At 35.9% G+C, this 19,202-nt stretch overlaps 1 protein-coding gene across 1 annotated transcript in view; it reads right to left on the reverse strand.

Moving 5' to 3' along the window:
- Positions 1-19,202, reverse strand: part of LOC149812243 (uncharacterized) — a 63,214-nt gene that overhangs the window by 33,434 nt on the left and 10,578 nt on the right. The window contains exons 7-9 of the mRNA XM_089992543.1: positions 15,486-15,592; positions 9,862-9,984; positions 9,470-9,623 (exon numbers count right to left, since the gene is read on the reverse strand). Coding sequence (XP_089848669.1) covers positions 9,470-9,623; positions 9,862-9,984; positions 15,486-15,592 — 384 coding nt within the window. The remainder of the gene's footprint in view (positions 1-9,469; positions 9,624-9,861; positions 9,985-15,485; positions 15,593-19,202) is intronic.

A 19,202-nucleotide genomic window follows, 5' to 3' on the forward strand; every position in this document is an offset into this window, starting at 1 on the left:
TCACATTTACTCGACCTGATATTGTTTATTTAGTCAATCAAGTGTCAATTTATGCATGCACCACGTACTAGACATACGAAGGAGGTTGAGAGGATACTCAGATATCTGAAAGGGACCATTGGAGATGGGTTGATATATTCTCTACAGTCGTCTGGCAAGAATATGCGTGAACTTGTTGTATATTGTGATGCAGACTGGGCAGGAAATCCTAAAGAGCGAAGATCTACGTCAGGATATTGTGTTTTTATTGGGAGAAACTTAGTCTCTTGGAGTAGTAGAAAACAAAAGGTTGTTCCTAGATCAAGCACTGAAGCTGAGTATAGATTTATGGTTGCCGCTACTGCCGAAGTCACATGGGTCAGGCATTTACTAACTGAAGTGGGAGAAACGATCTCTCTGTCTACCTTGCTGTGTGACAATCAAAGTACTCTCAATATGTCATTCAATCCCGTACACCACAGTCGCGCTAAGCATATTGAGATCGACCAACATTTTGTGAGACAAAAGGTTGAAGAAAAAGAGATTGAGCCTGAATTTGTTAACACTGAAAGACAAGTTGTAGACATTTTTACCAAAGGCTTGACAAAATATCGCTTTTGGATGCTTAAAGGCAAGTTGTTCATGGTTCAGAACCATGATCAACTTGAGCGGGGGTGAAAAAGTGTGTTCAGGGTCTGGATATTATACCAAACCCGAGTCCACCCGAGTCCATTTATGTATAGCCTTTATGTATAGCTTTGTATAGTTTTATTTCATTCCGGGTTTGGATATTATACCAGACCCGAACCCATACTGTACACTCAAACATATTAATACATCTTTTAGGTCACGATTTCAGAGATTGAAATCGTGACAACTGCAGCCCCTTCTTTTATTCCCTTTCTCTTTTCTCAACACAGGTTCCAGAGAAGATTCTAACACCCAGGCCTCTATTTATAGCTTTTGGCATGGGTTTGAGTTCTACTTCAATCCAAAAGTAAAATCTAACTCATTTAACCCATACACCCTTTAACTGCCAAAATAGGTCCTAACAGACAGTTAGAACCGGACGAAGAAAAGTGCAATTGGACTAACTGAAGTCCCTTCATCATCGGATCCTAACTAGGCATTATCATGATGGCCTTATTACTAAAAAAACATTATTGAGAAAAAGAAATATGCCTTAGCTAGACCCTATCACCATTTAGGAAAGGGAGAGTCCCCCATCCTGCATATTTTTTTTGGAAAGTAGGGGGCGGCGCCTACTTTTCTTTTACCTTTTTCTCCTTCCAAATTGATGCCCCCCTATGGATCCCAGTAACTTAACTCTCCTTCATTGTGGTGTGGACATGTGTCTCTTGACTTTTCTTCATGAGGAGGAGCCACATCACCTCCTTGGGCCCTACTTGGACTTGGGATACCCCCTTGACTGGATGAGGTGGTGTTTGGATCCTGAAGCAATGGTTTCTAACGGTTTTTTTCTGGATCCAGGATCGTAATAGAAACAAAAACAGTAAGACTTCATCAATCAATAGAAATAAGACAGACTGTAGAAAATATTTTCTGCATGACAAAGTGAAGCATATAGATACTAGGTGAAAACTAGTTTTAAGGCAATAGAAAAATAGTGACAAGCCTCAAACTGCAGCAGTGAGATACCAAGCAAAGCCTAGTCTTAACACAGTAGAACACAGTTTACTATAAAGCCACATAAAGGCACTTCAAATGAACCTAATGAAATGAAACAAACTGAAGTACAAGAGAGAACCCAACGAGGGTTAAAGAGAATACAAAGAGAGTGTGCAAGCACTAGTCCACCAAGGGACAATACAATTACAAAGTGAGAATAAACTTAATAGCACAACACATGCACACAACAGCCACTAAGGGACAACACAAAAGATAAAAAAATAAAATCAGATTTATAAAATGCTTAAGAAAGCACTCTCTTCATACAAGAGAGGGAGTGCCTTTAATAGGCACTCCAAGACACAAGGGGGCTGGTCCAACGCCTAACAGCTATAAAGTACAAAAAACTAAAATAAAACAGAAAATTAACAAATAAAAATGACAAGTCAGTCCCTAGAGGACTGACACCTATTACATAGTGAAATGACTGAAATACCCCTGATGGGTATTTCAGTTTACATACACGGAATATATATATATATATAACAACAACAACTACGCCTTCATCCCAAAGCAATTGGGGTCGGCGATATGAACCAACAAAGAAAATCATTCTGGGTCTTCCACATGAATCCTTCTCCTCCAATCATTTCTATCCAATGCCATGTCCTCGGTGAGGTTCAAAGCATTCATATCCTTTCCTATCATCTCTATCCAAGTCTTCCTAGGCCTACCCCGACCTCTTTTAACTAATATATTTTCCCATTTCTCCATCCTTCTAACTGGAGCATCATTAGGCCTTCGCCGAATATGTCCAAACCACCATAAACGATTCTCTCTCATCTTATTTTCAATGGGTGCAACGCCTACCTTCTTACGTATCTCCTTGTTCTGAATCTTATCTTTTATTGTATTTACACACATCCATCTAAGCATACGCATCTCAGCTACACTCATTTTTTGAATATGATGTCTCTTGGCAGCCCAACATTCCGTACCATATAATAAAGCGGGCCTAATAATCGTCCTATAAAACTTTCCCTTCAACCGCAATGGCATTCTACGATCGCACAACACTCCAATTGCACTTTTCCATTTCATCCACCCAACCTTTATCCTATGATTTACATCTCCATCAATTTCTCCATACTTTTGAATGATAAATTATATATATATATATATATATAATTTAACACTTCCCCCCAAACTTACGGTGTGATCATCGAAAATTTGCTATGAAGAGAAAAAAAAACGAGATGAGGCCAAAGCTTTAATGAAGAAATCCACTAACTGACATTTCGAAGCAGTGTTCTCAAAAACGCGCCTTGAGGCGCAAAAGGCACGCCTCGCCTTGAGGCACGGCCCTCTGTGCCTCAAGGAGCAGGCGTGAGGCGCAAAAAAAAAAAAATTTTTTTAAGATTTCTAAGACATAATCAACAAGATTTTTGTAGGTTAATCTCATATATTTTCCAGTTATTTCAGTTATGTAATCAATTTCTTAGTATATTTTAACTTTTGTTGGTTAATCTCATATATTTTCCAGTTATGTAATTAGTTTTTATATGTTACTTAAAGTAACATATAAAAGTAACTTACTTTTATATGTTAATCTCATATTTTATAGAATAATCTCATATATTTTAACTTTTATAGGTTAATCTCATATATTTTCTAGTTATTTCAATTATGTAATCAGTTTCTTAGTATATTTTAACTTTTGTTGGTTAATCTCATATATTTTACAGTTATGTAATCAGCTTTTATATGTTACTTAAAGTAACATATAAAAGTAACTTACTTTTATATGTTAATCTCATATTTTTTAGAATAATCTTATATATTTTGACTTTTGTAGGTTAATCTCATATATTTTTCAGTTATTTCAGTTATGTAATCAGTTTCTTAGTATATTTTAACTTTTGTTGGTTAATCTCATATATTTTTCAGTTATGTAATCAATTTTTAGTTACTTTTATATGTTAATCTCATATTTTTAGTACTTATTTGAGATTTTCTATTTCTTATTGGTTGTTATTTCATCAATAAAGCATTTCTTTATTTATTTGTATTTTTAGATATTTTTTATAATTTTTTTAAAGTTTTCAATTTTTTTTTAGGCTTACGCTTTACACCTCGAGGCTTATGCCTCGCCTCGGTTTTTGGTGGAGTGTCTCGCTACACCTCAATGCTTTTCACAACATTGTTCCGAAGTCACATAAGTCAATTCAATAGTTCCTCGCAAAACTTATTCTTTGCATGCTTGATTCATTCGTGGAAGGTATGGTTGCTTACAATATAACACTTTTATTGTCGCAACACATCTTCGAAAGACTAGAGATGACTAAGCTCATATCTTTGAGTAGACTCCATAACCAAATAATCTCGATATTCAGCTTCGGTGGATGACTGAGAGACCTTGTACTGCTTCTTACACCTTTAATATATAAGACAGACCCCTAAAAACACACAAAAACCAATAGTTGAGACTATCATTAGGATTACCTCCCCAATCTGCATCAATATATGCAATTAAATCTAAAGAAGATGACAGAAATAACCCTTTAGTTATAGAATTTTTTATATATCTGACAATCTGCAGAAGTGTACTGCATGAGCAATATTTGGTATTGTGATGGATAAGTAGGTCAAGGATCCAATAAGTTATTGGTATGGAGTTGGATCTTCAAGAGGACAACTTCCGGCGTGTCCATCTTCTTATCATCAGAAATTTCATATTTGACAACAATATCTACAACTAACTTCATTTGAGACAAGATATTGTTAAGATTGTGAATCTATATATGTATTTGTGTGTGTGTGTGTATATATAAACCGAAATACCCATTAAGGGTATTTTAGTCATTTAACTTTGTAATAAATGGTCAGCCCATTAGGGGCATACTTTGCTCCTTTTATTTCTTATATTTTTCTTTTGCTCACATTGGGATTGAGCATGATAGGGACAGCTCCAACTAGTTGTTTGAGCTGCTCCAAATGGTCACAACCCAACTGCTAGTTGGGCTGCTCCCAATCTCCCTCTCTTGTTATAAATAGGGGTTCTCTCCTTGTATATTTTCAATGCTTTCTCAAACATTTTTGTAATACAAAAGCATTTATTTTTTTACTCTCTTGGCCCTTGTGTGGGTGATGGCATTGGCCCATAAGTAGTTCTTTGTGGTTTGGTTGTTTTCGTGTAAGCCCATAAGAGGCACGCATTTGCTTTTGTTCTTATTTTATTACAAATATATTCTCTAGGAGAATAAGTCACTTCAATACCTAAGAAATATCTTAGAAAATCAAGGTCAAACATATCAAAATGTTTTTTTTAATATTTTTTAATTTCACTGGTTCCCTTTTGTCACTCTCCATAATGATCATATCATTAATATATAATAAAAGAAAAACAATGTCAGTATATGTATCTTTGACAAAAAGAGCAGTAACAAGATTTATAATCCATATTTAACATAACTTTGTTAAACCTATCATACCAAGCTTTGGAGGCAGCTTGCTTAAGCTCCTACAAAGCTTTTCTTAACTGAAGAACTTTCCCCTTCTCTATCTCAAAACCAAGAGGAGGAACCATGTACACTACCTCATTTAGGTCCTCATTCAAAAAGGCATTCTTGACATCAAGTTAGTAAATAGGTCATTTTCTAATGCAAGTTAAGGCAATTAGTGTTCTAACATTAGTTATACAAGTTATGGGAGCAAAAGTTTCTTCATAGTTTATCCCATACTCTTAAGAATAACCTTTGGCCAGTAACCTAGCCTTATATCTTTTTAATGATTCATCCCCTTTGGTTTTAACTTTATAAACCCACCTACATCTTACAATCTTTTTTCATACAGGTAGTGATTGGATTTTCCAGGTTTTGGCTTTCTCAAGGGCTCCTAATTCTATATTCATGGCATCAATCCATTCAAAAATTTCTTTAGCTTCATTGTAGGTTAAGGATTCATAAAAGGAGTGAATAAACATAAAACAGACTCTATATCTAGGTGAAAAAGTTTTATATGACACAAACCTTTCAAAAAATCTAGAGGTTCTACTAGATTTTCTAACACTAGTTTCTCCTATATTTTGGTTTTCGGAGTACCTATCAAGTGCATATGAAGGGTGTTCAATAGTTCTTCTAGAATAGATTTGAGTATCATGATTCCGGGTATCCTCAATGGGAACATCAGAGTCATCAATATGCATATCATCAAGATCATCATTAACATGTATAAGTTCATCAGAAACCTTCTTTGATAATAAGTCTAATAGAAAAGAATACTCAAGATCATCCTTAGGCTCATCAAAACCTTTTTCATTTTCAAGAAAGTTTACATTTCTTGAAACATATAATTTGTCATTTTTTTTATGATAGCATCTATACCTTTTTTTGTTATTGGCATAACCAAGAAATACACATTCAAATATTCAATAGCTTTAGGGGATAATTTGTCTCTTTTTTCAAAAAAAAACAAAACATTTACATCTAAAAATTCTTAATCTACTTAATTATAGAGAAGATTGATGATGTTTTCCAATTGGAGATATGTTTTGTAAAGAATATGAGGGCATTCGATTGATAAGATAAACACAATTAAAGCACCTTCAGCCCAAAACCTTTTTGAAACATTTTTTTAGATAATCAAAGTTTTGGTAGTTTCAATATTATGACGATGCTTTCTCTCGGCTAAAGCATTTTGTTGAGGGGTATTCAAACAAGATCTTTGATATGAAATCCCACTTTCTTTCAAATAATTTTTGAAATCAATAGACAAGTATTCTCCCCCCAAGTCGGATTGAAAAATGACAATATTGCTTTAAAATTGGTTTTGCACAATATTGTGAAATTCTTTGAAACATGAAAATAAATTGAATTTATGCCTAAGGAAATAGATCCAAGTATACCTAGTATAATCATCATCGAATATAACATAATAAAAGAGCCTTCCTTTTGACATGATTGGAGTCGGTCCCCATACATCCGAATGCACCAGTTCAAAGGGTTCAGAAGACATAAAAATTCTAGATCCAAAAGGAATTTTCTTCATTTTTCCAATAATACACTTATTACATATAAACTCTTTAATATAAAAATCTTTCAAAAATAGAAAAATAGACAACTTAGATACATTAGGATGACCTAATCTTTGATGCCACAAAGAAATATCTTTTTCCTTAACAAAATTATAAAATGATTCTTTAGGAAGATGAAGAAAATCTATGTAATAGAGATTTTCCTTCTTATAGCCTTCCCCAATTAGCTTTCCTGACTGACGATCCTGCACCCAACATTTTTTTGATGAGAATGAGACCTCATACCCATAATCCAAAATTTGAGAAACTGAAAACAAGTTTAGATTGAGTTTTGGAACAACTCTAACTTTAGGAACTTGAAATGTTTTTGAAATGTTTGTAAATGTTCCAATACTTTTTCTTTCTAAATTAGTTTCATCGACCGTAGAAACAGAAGGATTATAAAAAGGTTTTGTGCATTCAGATAAAAGGGACTCTAAAGAGGTCATGTGAAAGGAGACACCGAAGTCAAGAATCTAAGAAAGCGTACCTAGAAAAAAAGTAGATACAATGGCACCGGAAGTAGATGTGGAAGAAGTCTTAAGAAATTATTGTAATACTTCTGTTAGATGGTGAATAAAATCCTTAAGATCTCATTTTGTGATAGCTTCATCATCTTTTTTGGGTAGTGTCTCTTCAACGGTTGCAACCTTCTTTTCGAGCTTGGGACACTCTGGTTTGATGTATCCAGACTCTTGGCAAAAATGGCAAATAATTATCCTCCCTCCTCCATTGTTATTCTTCCAAAAATGAGAAGGTTTATACGCTTTAACATTGTTGTCGGGTCTTGACACGGCGAGAACCTCCTCACTTACTTTAGTCAAGCCAAGTCGGGTCTGAGCTTGGTACACCTCTCCAAGAGCATCATCAAGAGAGGCGATAGTGGTCTTATGTAAGATGGTGAACCTAACTTGTTCAAATTTAGGTCTCAACCTGAATAGGAATATAAACAAATGTTCCTCTACAAGGTGTTTTTGCTTTATTTCAATAGCAGGGCCTTCCCACTTAGGCTCAAGCAAAGCTAATTCATCCCAAAGAGATGAGAGAGAACCATAGTAATCTCCCAGACTCCTATCCCTTGTTTGATAATCTGAATTTTCTCTTGAAAAAAATATTTTTGTGCCAAATCTTTTTGCATGAACATATTCTTGAGAAAAATCCAAGCTTCACATGCTTTTTTGAATTTAACTATACTTGCCGCAATTTTGAGATCAATACTATTAAGAAACCAAGAGAGAATTTGGCCATTCTCATCTTCCCAATCTTCCACCTTGATCTTGTATTCTTTTAGTGCATTCTCTCTTTTTTCATCACTAAGGGATTTAACTTGGTCACCATCCTTTTTGACGAGTATAAGTTGTGGTTCATTTGTAGTACCACTCACCTACCCCCATAGCTTTTTGCCTTTAATATGATGCTCCATAGTGGTGGCCCACATCAAATAGTTTGAGTCGTTTAGCTTGAACGTGATTACCGCCATGGATTCTTTTTCGCCCATGTTAATAGAGAGTGAACCAAGGAATGTGGAGAATCTTTGCTTTGCAACCACGAACTTTGGAGAAGCTTTTACACAATCCCAAGAGCCTTAAGCTATGACACCATGAAATAAAACAAGCGGAAGTACAAGAGATAACCCAACGAGGGTTAAAGAGAATACAAAGAGAGTGCACAAAAGGGACAATACTATCACAAAGTGAGAATAAACTCAATAGCACAACACATGCACACAATAACCACTAAGAGCCAACACAAAAGATAAAAAAACAAAATCAGATTTATAAAATGCTTAAGCATTGTCTTCGTACAAGAGAGGGAGTACCTTTAAATAGGCACTCCAAGACACAAGGGGGCTGGCCCAACTAGCCATTGGACCAGCCACAACGGCTATAATTATAGCCGTTGGGACTGGTCCATCTGATAGTTGGACCAGCCCAACAGCTATAAAGTACAACAACCTAAAAAAAGAACATAAAATTAACAAATAAAAATGACAAGTCAGTCCCTAGAGGACTGACACCTATTACATAGTGAAATGACTGAAATACCCATGATGGATATTTCAGTTTACATACACAGAATATATATATATATATGTATATATATATATACATACATTGATACTTATAATTTAACACCTAACATATCGGTGACATGACATGACGCTCGTCCACCTACAACCAATGCATGCATCTAAAACTCAATCACGGCATTGATATTAAGAAAACGCCTGTCTGCAAAGGTCAGTTTTTGAAGTCAAGGAAAAGTCTCTCACTACCACTGACAATTTCTTGATCCAGGACTGGATTTTGCATTATGGCATTTCTCCTTTAGGAGTTTCTGGAAGGAACTCTGAGATGACTATTGTCACTAAATTATATCCCCTTTGTCATGATAAGCACCATAAATTGACTACACACATGGTACATGTTTGAGGGAGGAGAAAGAAAGACCTGCAGACTATCAATCAACTTAGCATGCATTATAGACAAGCACACAAGATGGGCAGAAAGATTAGTACAAATATGATAACAATAAACCACAATCCTGTGTTATGAAAAGTCTATTAGTCAACTGAAAAATAAGGCAATTTGTCCAGAGATGCTAATTCACATTAATAGTTAACCAAATAATTTTCAACTCACCACATTCTGTTAATATATGAACACTATATTCAGAAAAAAAAATAAATAAATAAAAAGAAATGTACCTATGACTATCAGACAGATTAATCAACTATCTAAATGACTCCTATAAAAGTGGAAAACAAAGAAAAATGCAAAAGTGGCATACCTTTGAACCGATCATCTGGATAAACAGGAACATCAAAATAGATTAACCCTCGGTGGAAAAGACCCTTTATGATTACAGGATCAAAAAGAACAAATGAATTTGCTTCCTCCTTGCAGATTTTGTCAATGGTTGACATTTCCTCTTCAGTGAGTTTCTACAAGAATTTTACCATCAATACCAAGCATGTTCCACACGTAAAAGGATAAAAAAGAGTAGTCAAAACATTTCTTGTTAGTAAGACTAAGCATGTCCCACGTGTAAAAAAAAAGACTCAGCTAGAAATTAGCATCATAATAGTGTTGACTTTCATAACAGAAGAGGGAATTTGGATCATGTGCATGAATCAGATTGAACAAATAAAAAATTAAAGAAACATTTAAGATATTACTCACCTTGAACTCTTCCAAAGTGAAATTAACAAGGCATACACCCCACCATGGCTCGATGCTGAAGTCCACAGGCTGTGTTGGCAGCAACTCTTTGGCAATGGACTTGTTAAGCTTCCACATAATTTTCTAGCAAGCTCCAAAATAAGTAACCACAGTCAGAAAAATAAAACAGCAAACTAATAAATTACACAGATGAAGATATGTTCCGAACTCCTAATGTACGATCATACAGAAAAGGATCCTTTCTAGCCGGATTCTCTCTTTTGAAAAAAATCATGCTTTGAAATACATATGCCATAGTTTTGGGAGTGACAAATAAGGAGGAAAAGAGTGCACTTGCATGATCAATAAAAAAGATGACCACCTTAAAATCTTGACACTAGGTTTGCTCTCAAGGAAAGATTTTTTTCCCCTTTCTCTTTTATCTTTTTTATAATGATTGGATAGATGAAACTGAGAATCCAAGTGCCAGGCACATATAGAGGCAGTAGATATCAATGTTCTATCATCTTTATGTTCTACTCCTGCAGATAATGTAATACCCGAAAAATTCGAGTGATTTTATACATATCGGACCCAGGATCCGTTACCCGGATCCAAAAGGAAATATATAAATGGGTATTAAAAATATATATGTAATAATATTGGGTAATTGGGGTTGGACCCAAATGGATCCACCATTCCCTTACGACCCGGATCCATGTGGATCCCTCATTCTTGGCCGACCCGGATCCACGTTAGAGTGGATCCGGCATCGCGGGTCGCGGGTCGCGGGGCTCGGACCCGGACCCGGCCCTCTATTAATAAAGCATCGATTACAAGAATCGTGCCTAGGGCACGATTCTTGCTAAAAATCAAGAAGGGGGGGAGGGGAGGAGGTTACGAATCGCATCAGACTCTCCTCCATCTCTTTCGGAGAGGAGAGATCACAATGTTAAAAGGAAGAGAGGACCTCATCCTGCTCTCGCGTTCCCTCTCGTTTCCCCTCTGTCGATCGCCTCTCATCTCCCTCCTCTGCTCTCTCTCCTTCCCTCTGTATCCCGCTCTCTCGAAGCCCTTCACAGCGTCGGAGCACCGACGTCGGAAAGCTCTGACCACACCTGCAGCGTTCGTCGCCAGCCACCTCCTCCTCCAGTCGTCGAAAAAAGGTAGACTTTTGTATTTCTTTTTTTGTTGGTATTGATTGCATCTGATTGTGATTGGGGCGGTCTAGTGAGAAAACCCTGTTATCGCACGATCGGGGTTTTCCAGATGGGGAACATGGCTGCCGAAAGATTCATTTGAGTAATCGGGCATTTTGACTGCCCTGTTAGAGACCGACAGGGTCATCGACTGTCGAAAATCCCATTTTAATTGAATGGGAGTTTCGGTTTCTTTGAAACCCTGTGGAACAGGCTGTAGAAAAAAAAACCAATATAAACAGAATCTGGGGAAATGTTACGATTGTGGTAACGGATAACCCCAGAATTTGGGGTTTTCTGATGGCAGTGCTGGATGACCCTAGATTGGGGGTTTACGATCTTAGTATTGGGTAATTCAAGATTTGAGGAAAAACACCATAGCTTTGTCAAACGTAAATTTGATTCATGTCTTATTTTATTCTCTAAAAAAAAACAACAGAAAGATAGAGTCTGGTTTTCAGGTATATATGTCTTAAAAATAGTTAATATTATGACCTGTTCAAATTATCATAATCTATTTCTTTTCCATATTTCAGGTATCAATCTGTTATAGTCTAGAATGGTTTCTTTTTCATGGTTTGGTTCAACCATTTCAAAATTGCAATCACTTTATATTGCAGTCGGGTGTTGGAAATCAAATTGTGGTGAGTTGAATGACTCTGTGTGACTGAGAAATTGACTGGTTGATATCATTAAAAAACAGGTTGTCCATAGTCTGAATGCCGGACAGGACTTGTAGAATACGAAATGCAAAATTCTTCAATATAGATATAACCAGGTTGCAGATTTTTCTTTTTACTGTGTTGAAATTCTTAGAACCAGATTGTTCCTCTGTTATGTTATATGTTTAAAAATATTCCAAACAGAAAATCAAATCCACACTACTCATGTTTTTGTCACCTACATAATTGAGAATACATGAATCATAAAAATTGGTTCAAACAGGGTTCGGATCTGTGATTATGTTATATCGTAAAAACAAAAATATATACACATGATTATGTTATCGTTGATTAGACTGCAATCTGCTCAGCAACATCTACTGTTACTGTTAGCATTGATTGGGCTGCAATATATTACTTACTGATCAGCAACAGTTTGTTTAGAGACAGATTAAGCTTTCATTGAATTTATTTTGTATGTTGTGCATAAAACTGATACGGGTATAAACCAATTATAACACCATTGGGATTATATGGTATGATTCCAAGTAAACCATTTGGGTTTTTACCTAACACATAAGTACCGATGGGGGTACTTGAGTCCGATGATTTGTGGACAATGGAAATTAGGTATGTCAAGAAAACTTAAACTAAAGGGATGTGTGTTTAACTGCTTTTTGTTAGAAAATGTATGATTTGACTTGCTTGTATGCAACATGTTAATTGTATTTGAGGAATGAGGTTGTTATATTGGTTCCAAACACATGATGGTGGACTTAATCTGAGGGATGGAGTTCTCCTTATGGATATGAATGCATGTCTCTTAATAAGTTATTGCAAAGTTTGTTTTTGTACAGGTGTAATGTGTGCAACCCTGAAATTCAATTGCTAGGTCCGGATTATGCTCATGTGTGTGGATATTAACATATGTTATGAATGAAAAGTTTCATGTGCCTACATTTATAGGACATGGTTAATTATTGTGCCTTTATGAATTGGTTTCAAGTGCATGTGCATACATAAAATCGATGTGTGTTTGGCATGTACAATCATGCATAAATGTTCTCATGTACTTATGAATTTTGTATGAATGCATGTGTGTTAAGTGATTACGCGAAAGCACTTGCACATGGATGGTGAACACATGCATATGGTTGTGGTAGCTCATGCATATTGTTAAATTGACATATATAAATATGCATTTGGAAGCATGTTGGCATCATTGCATACATTGCAAGTTGTTATGGTTTTTGCGTATGATGCATCGATGGTCTAAATGAAGGCCTGGAGAGCCTTGAGATTTAGTTTGCTCTTTCTTTAAATGTTTAAATGCATCGCAATAATCATATTTATACTACGGTTTTAATTGCGTTGTTCTATTGTTGCCACGGGTGGTAGAACATGAAGAGCTGCGCATGCTGATTTGCGAGCTTATGGTTGCATGTTGATTTGCAAGCCTATGTTATTAACTTTGCATGTTGATTTGCAAATGTAATTTTATTGCACTATATTGCATTGTTTGATGTGTTTCCACGGGCTGGAGTTTCGTGATGGTTCTCGCAGAGGTGGATGCGAGCTTTTGCCTTCTTTTTGCATGTTGAATTGCAAAACTCAATAATTAGTTTTTAATAAAAATATAAAGAATAAGAACAGTGTAATATACGTTCTGGGATATCTCATCTGGAGTATGAAAATCTTAGAGGTCCAGTCTTGGGGAGACTGTGAGGATAAAACTCCAGGTGCTTTATTTGTCCCCTGAACCCGATATTGAGGTTCTTCTCCTAGCCACGGTTTTAGAGAGAGTCTGTCACTTTACCTGGGGGTGGTGTGTTTGACACAACTGTTGTTTTTTGTACCAAGGAAGTGACACTTGTGGGCGTGGGGTGTCTCTTGTGTCCCCGACATTAGATGTTGAGGTCTAATGTTCCGAAGGTGATTCGGTCGAGGGCTAAGTTTGAAACCCAGTAATAAAATACAAATTGTGTGCTAAGCGATCCTGGGAACTTAATTTGACCTCGGAGATTGTACCCGTTTGGTGTATCCGCGAGCAACGGTAATTAAAAAAAGGAAACTTAAAATTATATGCATTTAATAGGGCATGCATATGGAAAAAAAAAAACCTTAAAGAAAAATAATAAAGTGTTTATGCATTGTACATAAATCATGCATATTCATGCTATGCATTAGAACATGCATATGTGATCTATTCCCTTAATTGTTATATGTTTGGTGGATGCGTGATGTTAACTTCTAATGCATGTTAAATGTCTGTTCTACTTGAATTGTAATGCATGGTATTGATTAGTGTTCTTTTATGCCTAATAGATGTACCATGTTGTATGAATGCATACTTGAATTATGTAATTGTCATAATTGCATTCTTCTGAATCATTACATGAATTCATATATGTGGTTATGGGATATTTAAATGTTGCTAACGATGTTACCTGCCAGATAGCTTCTGATACATTATTGACTGTCGTAGCGTAAATCTTTATTTATTCTTGTATATACTGAAAGTCACACGACACTTACATCACATACTAGGTTTATGATATACCTGTATTAAAAGTTACAGATTTCCTACTTAGACAGTTATAATCTAATTCCTATAAATTTATCATTTTTCAGGTAATGAATAAAGTATATGAGCGGTTGCAGGCTAAGGTTTCGATCGAGATTTTAAATTTACTGTTCCAAGGATAGTTTGAGAAACTCTGATGTTATTATACATTGATAATGAAATGCAATCAATGTTTTGGCTTGCTCCCTGTAATGTTCCAGAATGCTTAACCTTATAGTATGACTTGTTTCCGTTGTTATAAAAAAAATCTCAAAATTTTGGGTTAAGATTTCGGGGTGTTAGAGATAATCTCATCTAAATATCTAAAAGACTGAAACTTCTCTCCATAGTCCATAGCAAAGCTGAAAAACTAATAATAATAAATAACAAGTTCAAAGAAAAAGTTGCTTCAAATAACTGTACCATGACATAAATGAAAACACCGTCCTCAACTACTCGTTGAAGTAGACAGACTAAAGATAACTTAGCATCCCTGCCCACAATTCCAACGCATTCCAGAATCTGATGCTAGGATGCCAATATTTTTTTAATGCACCCCTTACATGCTTGAGATGGTAGAGTCATGACAAGAAACCCTAAGAGATATGCAGCATGACATTTAGACATCATGAACCATACACTCATAGTAGAGAAAAAAGCAGTTTAGGCAAAGATTATGATCTAAAGAAAACTTAAGTCATAGAGGCAAATTTTTTTGTGAAAAAAAAACTTAAGTCATAGAAGCAATTTTTTTTGTGAAAAAAGACTTTGTTACTGGGAACAATATTTAACCCTCAGCAAAGGGAATCAACCCCTTGGATGCTGAAGAAGATAACAAAAAATGCTGACTCCAAAGTTAAACCTTAAGGATGGATACAATCAACTAGGAGAAGCCAAAACACGATTTCTAGCATATGTTCACAATCAAGGTTGGCTTGAAAGAGCAGGGGGTTGAATGTCATAGCTGGAGGATCAAAGTTAATATATCTTAGTCAAGGGATCACATGCTCAAACCTGCTGCAGCTTAAGAGAGAGAGAGAGAGAGAGATTCTCGGTTATGTCCGGAAGCCAATACCAAATCATGGAAATGTCAAAAGACTCAAAACAATGACTTGTGGGAGTATCCTTCACCACGTAGTGGAAGATACTCATTTACTTCTAGTGAAAATTCATATCTGTTCCTGATAAAGCCTGGGGTTTGATGTACTCAAAGCTTGTCACCTTGGTTCTGCATTTGTTCATGAGATCAATAAATTCGTTCCTCCCAATTCCAGTAAGCCGTAAAGCATCTGCTGCACTAAAATTTGGGATGCTATCATATGGTTGTTCTGCACAATAGTTAGCAGCATTAGAATCCATGTGGTTTTCTGTATATAATAATGAAGCACCAAAATGAGTAATAATAATGCTAACTTCAACAATTTTTTATTTTGCTAAACCAAACTAGAAGCACCAATAAACTGCATATAATTAAAGAATGAAAAAATGTTAACTGCCATTGAAATTTTGGGTAATGCAATACAAAACAGTTGGCCAAATTTGAATCAGATTCTGCGGAAAAAAGTCACAAGAAAATAGATAAAATTATATACGTCGAATATATTTTACCAAAGAAAAAAGATGTGAAGCAGAATTCAAGTAAAAAAGATTCCATCAAAATGCAAAAACAATCCATCCATAGAAAACAGACTTTAGTTTAGCATCCGTCTGTTAGAAGGATGGATCCAGTTAATCGTCCTATTCAAAAGATGATCAATGTATGACAATTTGAGGCAGGTTATCAAGCACTTACGCGAAAAGAATCTAAATTCTTCCACCAATATGCATAAAGATCCCAAGGATAATCCGTAATGTTTCAAGAGTCCACTGGTAGAAAATGAACACATCCACTTCTATCACCAGTAAGGAAAACATATAATGTTTAATATCAGATTGAAGATACCTCACGAAGCACAAAACATGTAAGCACGCCTGGTAAAGTAGTAACAGTTGAGAAATGTCACTTCTATTACGAACAGTACATAACTCCCATTCTTTTAAAGAAGTCTCACTTCATGTTCCTTAGGATATCTTTAGGCAAGCTTTTAGCATAGGGTATTCATTTGTTATTGTAATTTTATCAAGAAACAGGACCGCTTGTTGAGACTTATGTGAAACTGTGTATTACTAGTCTTGTGCTACCCCCTCTACTTAAGCATTCTTTTGTGTATTATTTCATTGTTAAGGGGTAGTTTTGTCTTGTATAATTTTATTTTTATTTTTTGCCTTGTAACATACTTAGTGAGTGTTGACCCTTATAAGACGCACACTTCTTTCTTAATGTGATGAGGAGCCATGCTTCCCTTCTTCTCCTTGTGCTCCATTTGAGAAGCCCTTAACCCTAACGCATGATTTGAAGTTTGTTCATGGCAACAGGGCTTTTTGGGAGCAAGAGGTTGTAATAAAATACCAAGTGCAATGCCACAAAAGAGCTACAAATGTGCACATCCACAAATACACAAGCCACTTATGGGCCAATTACAATGATCCAGGGCGAACACATAAATCTCTTAAAAGAGAGCAAGAACACAAGTAAAAACTAATCTCTTGTTCAAATATGCTTGCAGCAAGCATAAAATAAATAGGGAGTGCCTTTAAATAGGCACTCCCAATACACAAGGGGCTGGCCCAACTAGCTGTTGGACATGCCCCAACTGCTAGATTTATAGCCGTTGGGACTGGTCCAACAGCAGCTCCCAACAGCTACTTTTACAACAGTCAATCATCAGTCTCAGGTGGACTGACACCTATTACAATGATGAAATGACTGAAAAATCCTTGATGGGTATTTCAGTTTACATACATAGAAAAAGATATATATATATATATATATATATATATATATATTGAATATATATACACTACATTTTGAGGGGTCCGCACTTGTGGAGGGGTGACAACCAATTTTCCGATAACGGTTGGGTTACATCAAGGATCTGCTTTAAGCCCTTTCCTATTTGCGATAGTGATGGATGAGCTTACGAGATCAATTCAAGAAAATGTACCGTGGTGTATGTTGTTTGTTGATGATATTGTTTTGATTGATGAGTCTAGAGCTGGGGTTAATGCTAAGTTAGAATTATGGAGACAGACATTGGAAGCTAGAGGTTTTAAGTTGAGTAAGAGTAAGACAGAATATATGGAATGTCGGTTTAGTAAGCAACGAAGTAGTGATGGGAGTGTAGTGAAGCTCGGTGAGCAAGAAATACCGGTGAATGATTATTTCAAATATTTGGGATCCATCATTCAAAAGTATGGAGAAATTGATGGGGATGTAAATCATAGGATAAAGGTTGGGTGGATGAAATGGAAAAGTGCAACTGAGTGCTGTGCGATCGTAGAATGCCATTGCGGTTGAAGGGAAAGTTTTATAGGACGACTATTAGACCCGCTTTACTATATGGTTCGGAATGTTGGGCTGCCAAGAGACATCATATTCAAAAAATGAGTGTAGCTGAGATGCGGATGCTTAGATGGATGTGTGGAAATACAATAAAAGATAAGATTCGGAACGAGGAGATACGTAAGAAGGTAGGTGTTGCACCCATTGAAAATAAGATGCGAGAGAATCGTTTACGGTGGTTTGGACATATTCGGCGAAGGCCTAATGATGCTCCAGTTAGAAGGTTGGAGAAATGGGAAAATATATTAGTTAAAAGAGGTCGGGGTAGGCCTAGGAAGACTTGGATGGAGATGATAGGAAAAGATATGAATGCTTTGAACCTCACCGAGGACATGGCATTGGATAGAAATGATTGGAGGAAAAGGATTCATGTGGAAGACCCCAAATGAATTTCTTTTTTGGTTCATATCGCTGACCCCAATGGTTTTGGGATGAAGGCGTAGTTGTTGTTGTTGTTGTTGTTGTTGTACATTTTGACAACGGCCTTAAACTTACGATGTGATCACCGACATTTTGTCAAGAAGAAAATAAAATCAAGGTGACGGAAGCGTTTTGGTGAAGAAGTCCACTAGTTGATACTCGAAAGTAACATAAGGTAGGGTAATGGTCGGCCTCAAAAATTCTTCACGCACATAGTGGCAATCCATTTCTATATGCTTGGTTCTTTCATGAAATGTATGGTTGACAGCTATGTATATTGCACTCTTATTATCACAACACAGCCTGAAAGGTAGGTGTATAAAAGTTGTTTGAAGATGAACGCTCATGTCTTCAAGCAATCTTTGCAACCAAACGACCTCTGATGTTGTCATAGCCATTGCACGGTACTCGACAACAGTGGATGATAAAGATACTTTATGTTGTTTTTTACACTTTCACGATACTAGATAATCACCTAAAAAAATACAAAAATCAGTAGTTAAGTGTCGATCATTTGAATCTCCTCCAATCTGAGTCAAGATAAGCAATCAACTCAAGAAAGAAAGAGGAGGATAACAAAAGACCTCTAGAGGTACTGGTTCGTAAATATCTAACAATTCTTATCACAGCCTTCATGTGAACTGTGGTGTCTAGCAGTATGAACTGCATGTGCAATATTAGGCCTAGTAATAGTTAAATAAGTCAAGGTGTCAATCATTTAGCGATATGGAGTAGGATCATCCAGAGGTGTCTCATCGTCAATCTTCATCTTGACATTAATAACTTCAAGTGTGTCAAACCATTTTTTCATCAATAATGCATGACCTGTCAATGATATCATTAGTAAACTTGGCTTGAGAAAGCAAGTATCCTCTAAGAGAGTAAGCAACCTCAATTCTAAGGAAAAATCTAAAAAATCCAAGATCAGTCATTTCAAAATATTTTTTTAAGACTATATTTAATATACTTTACTCTTTATTTGTCTTCGCTTGTAGTGATCATATCGTCAACATAAATGAGAAGTAGTATAACAATCTCTGCATCAGATTTCTTAGTAAGCATAGCAATAGCAGTAT

Source organism: Nuphar pumila, chromosome 17 (genome assembly GCF_984573655.1).
Source record: "Nuphar pumila chromosome 17, dmNupPumi1.hap1.1, whole genome shotgun sequence".
Classification (NCBI taxonomy): domain Eukaryota; kingdom Viridiplantae; phylum Streptophyta; class Magnoliopsida; order Nymphaeales; family Nymphaeaceae; genus Nuphar; species Nuphar pumila.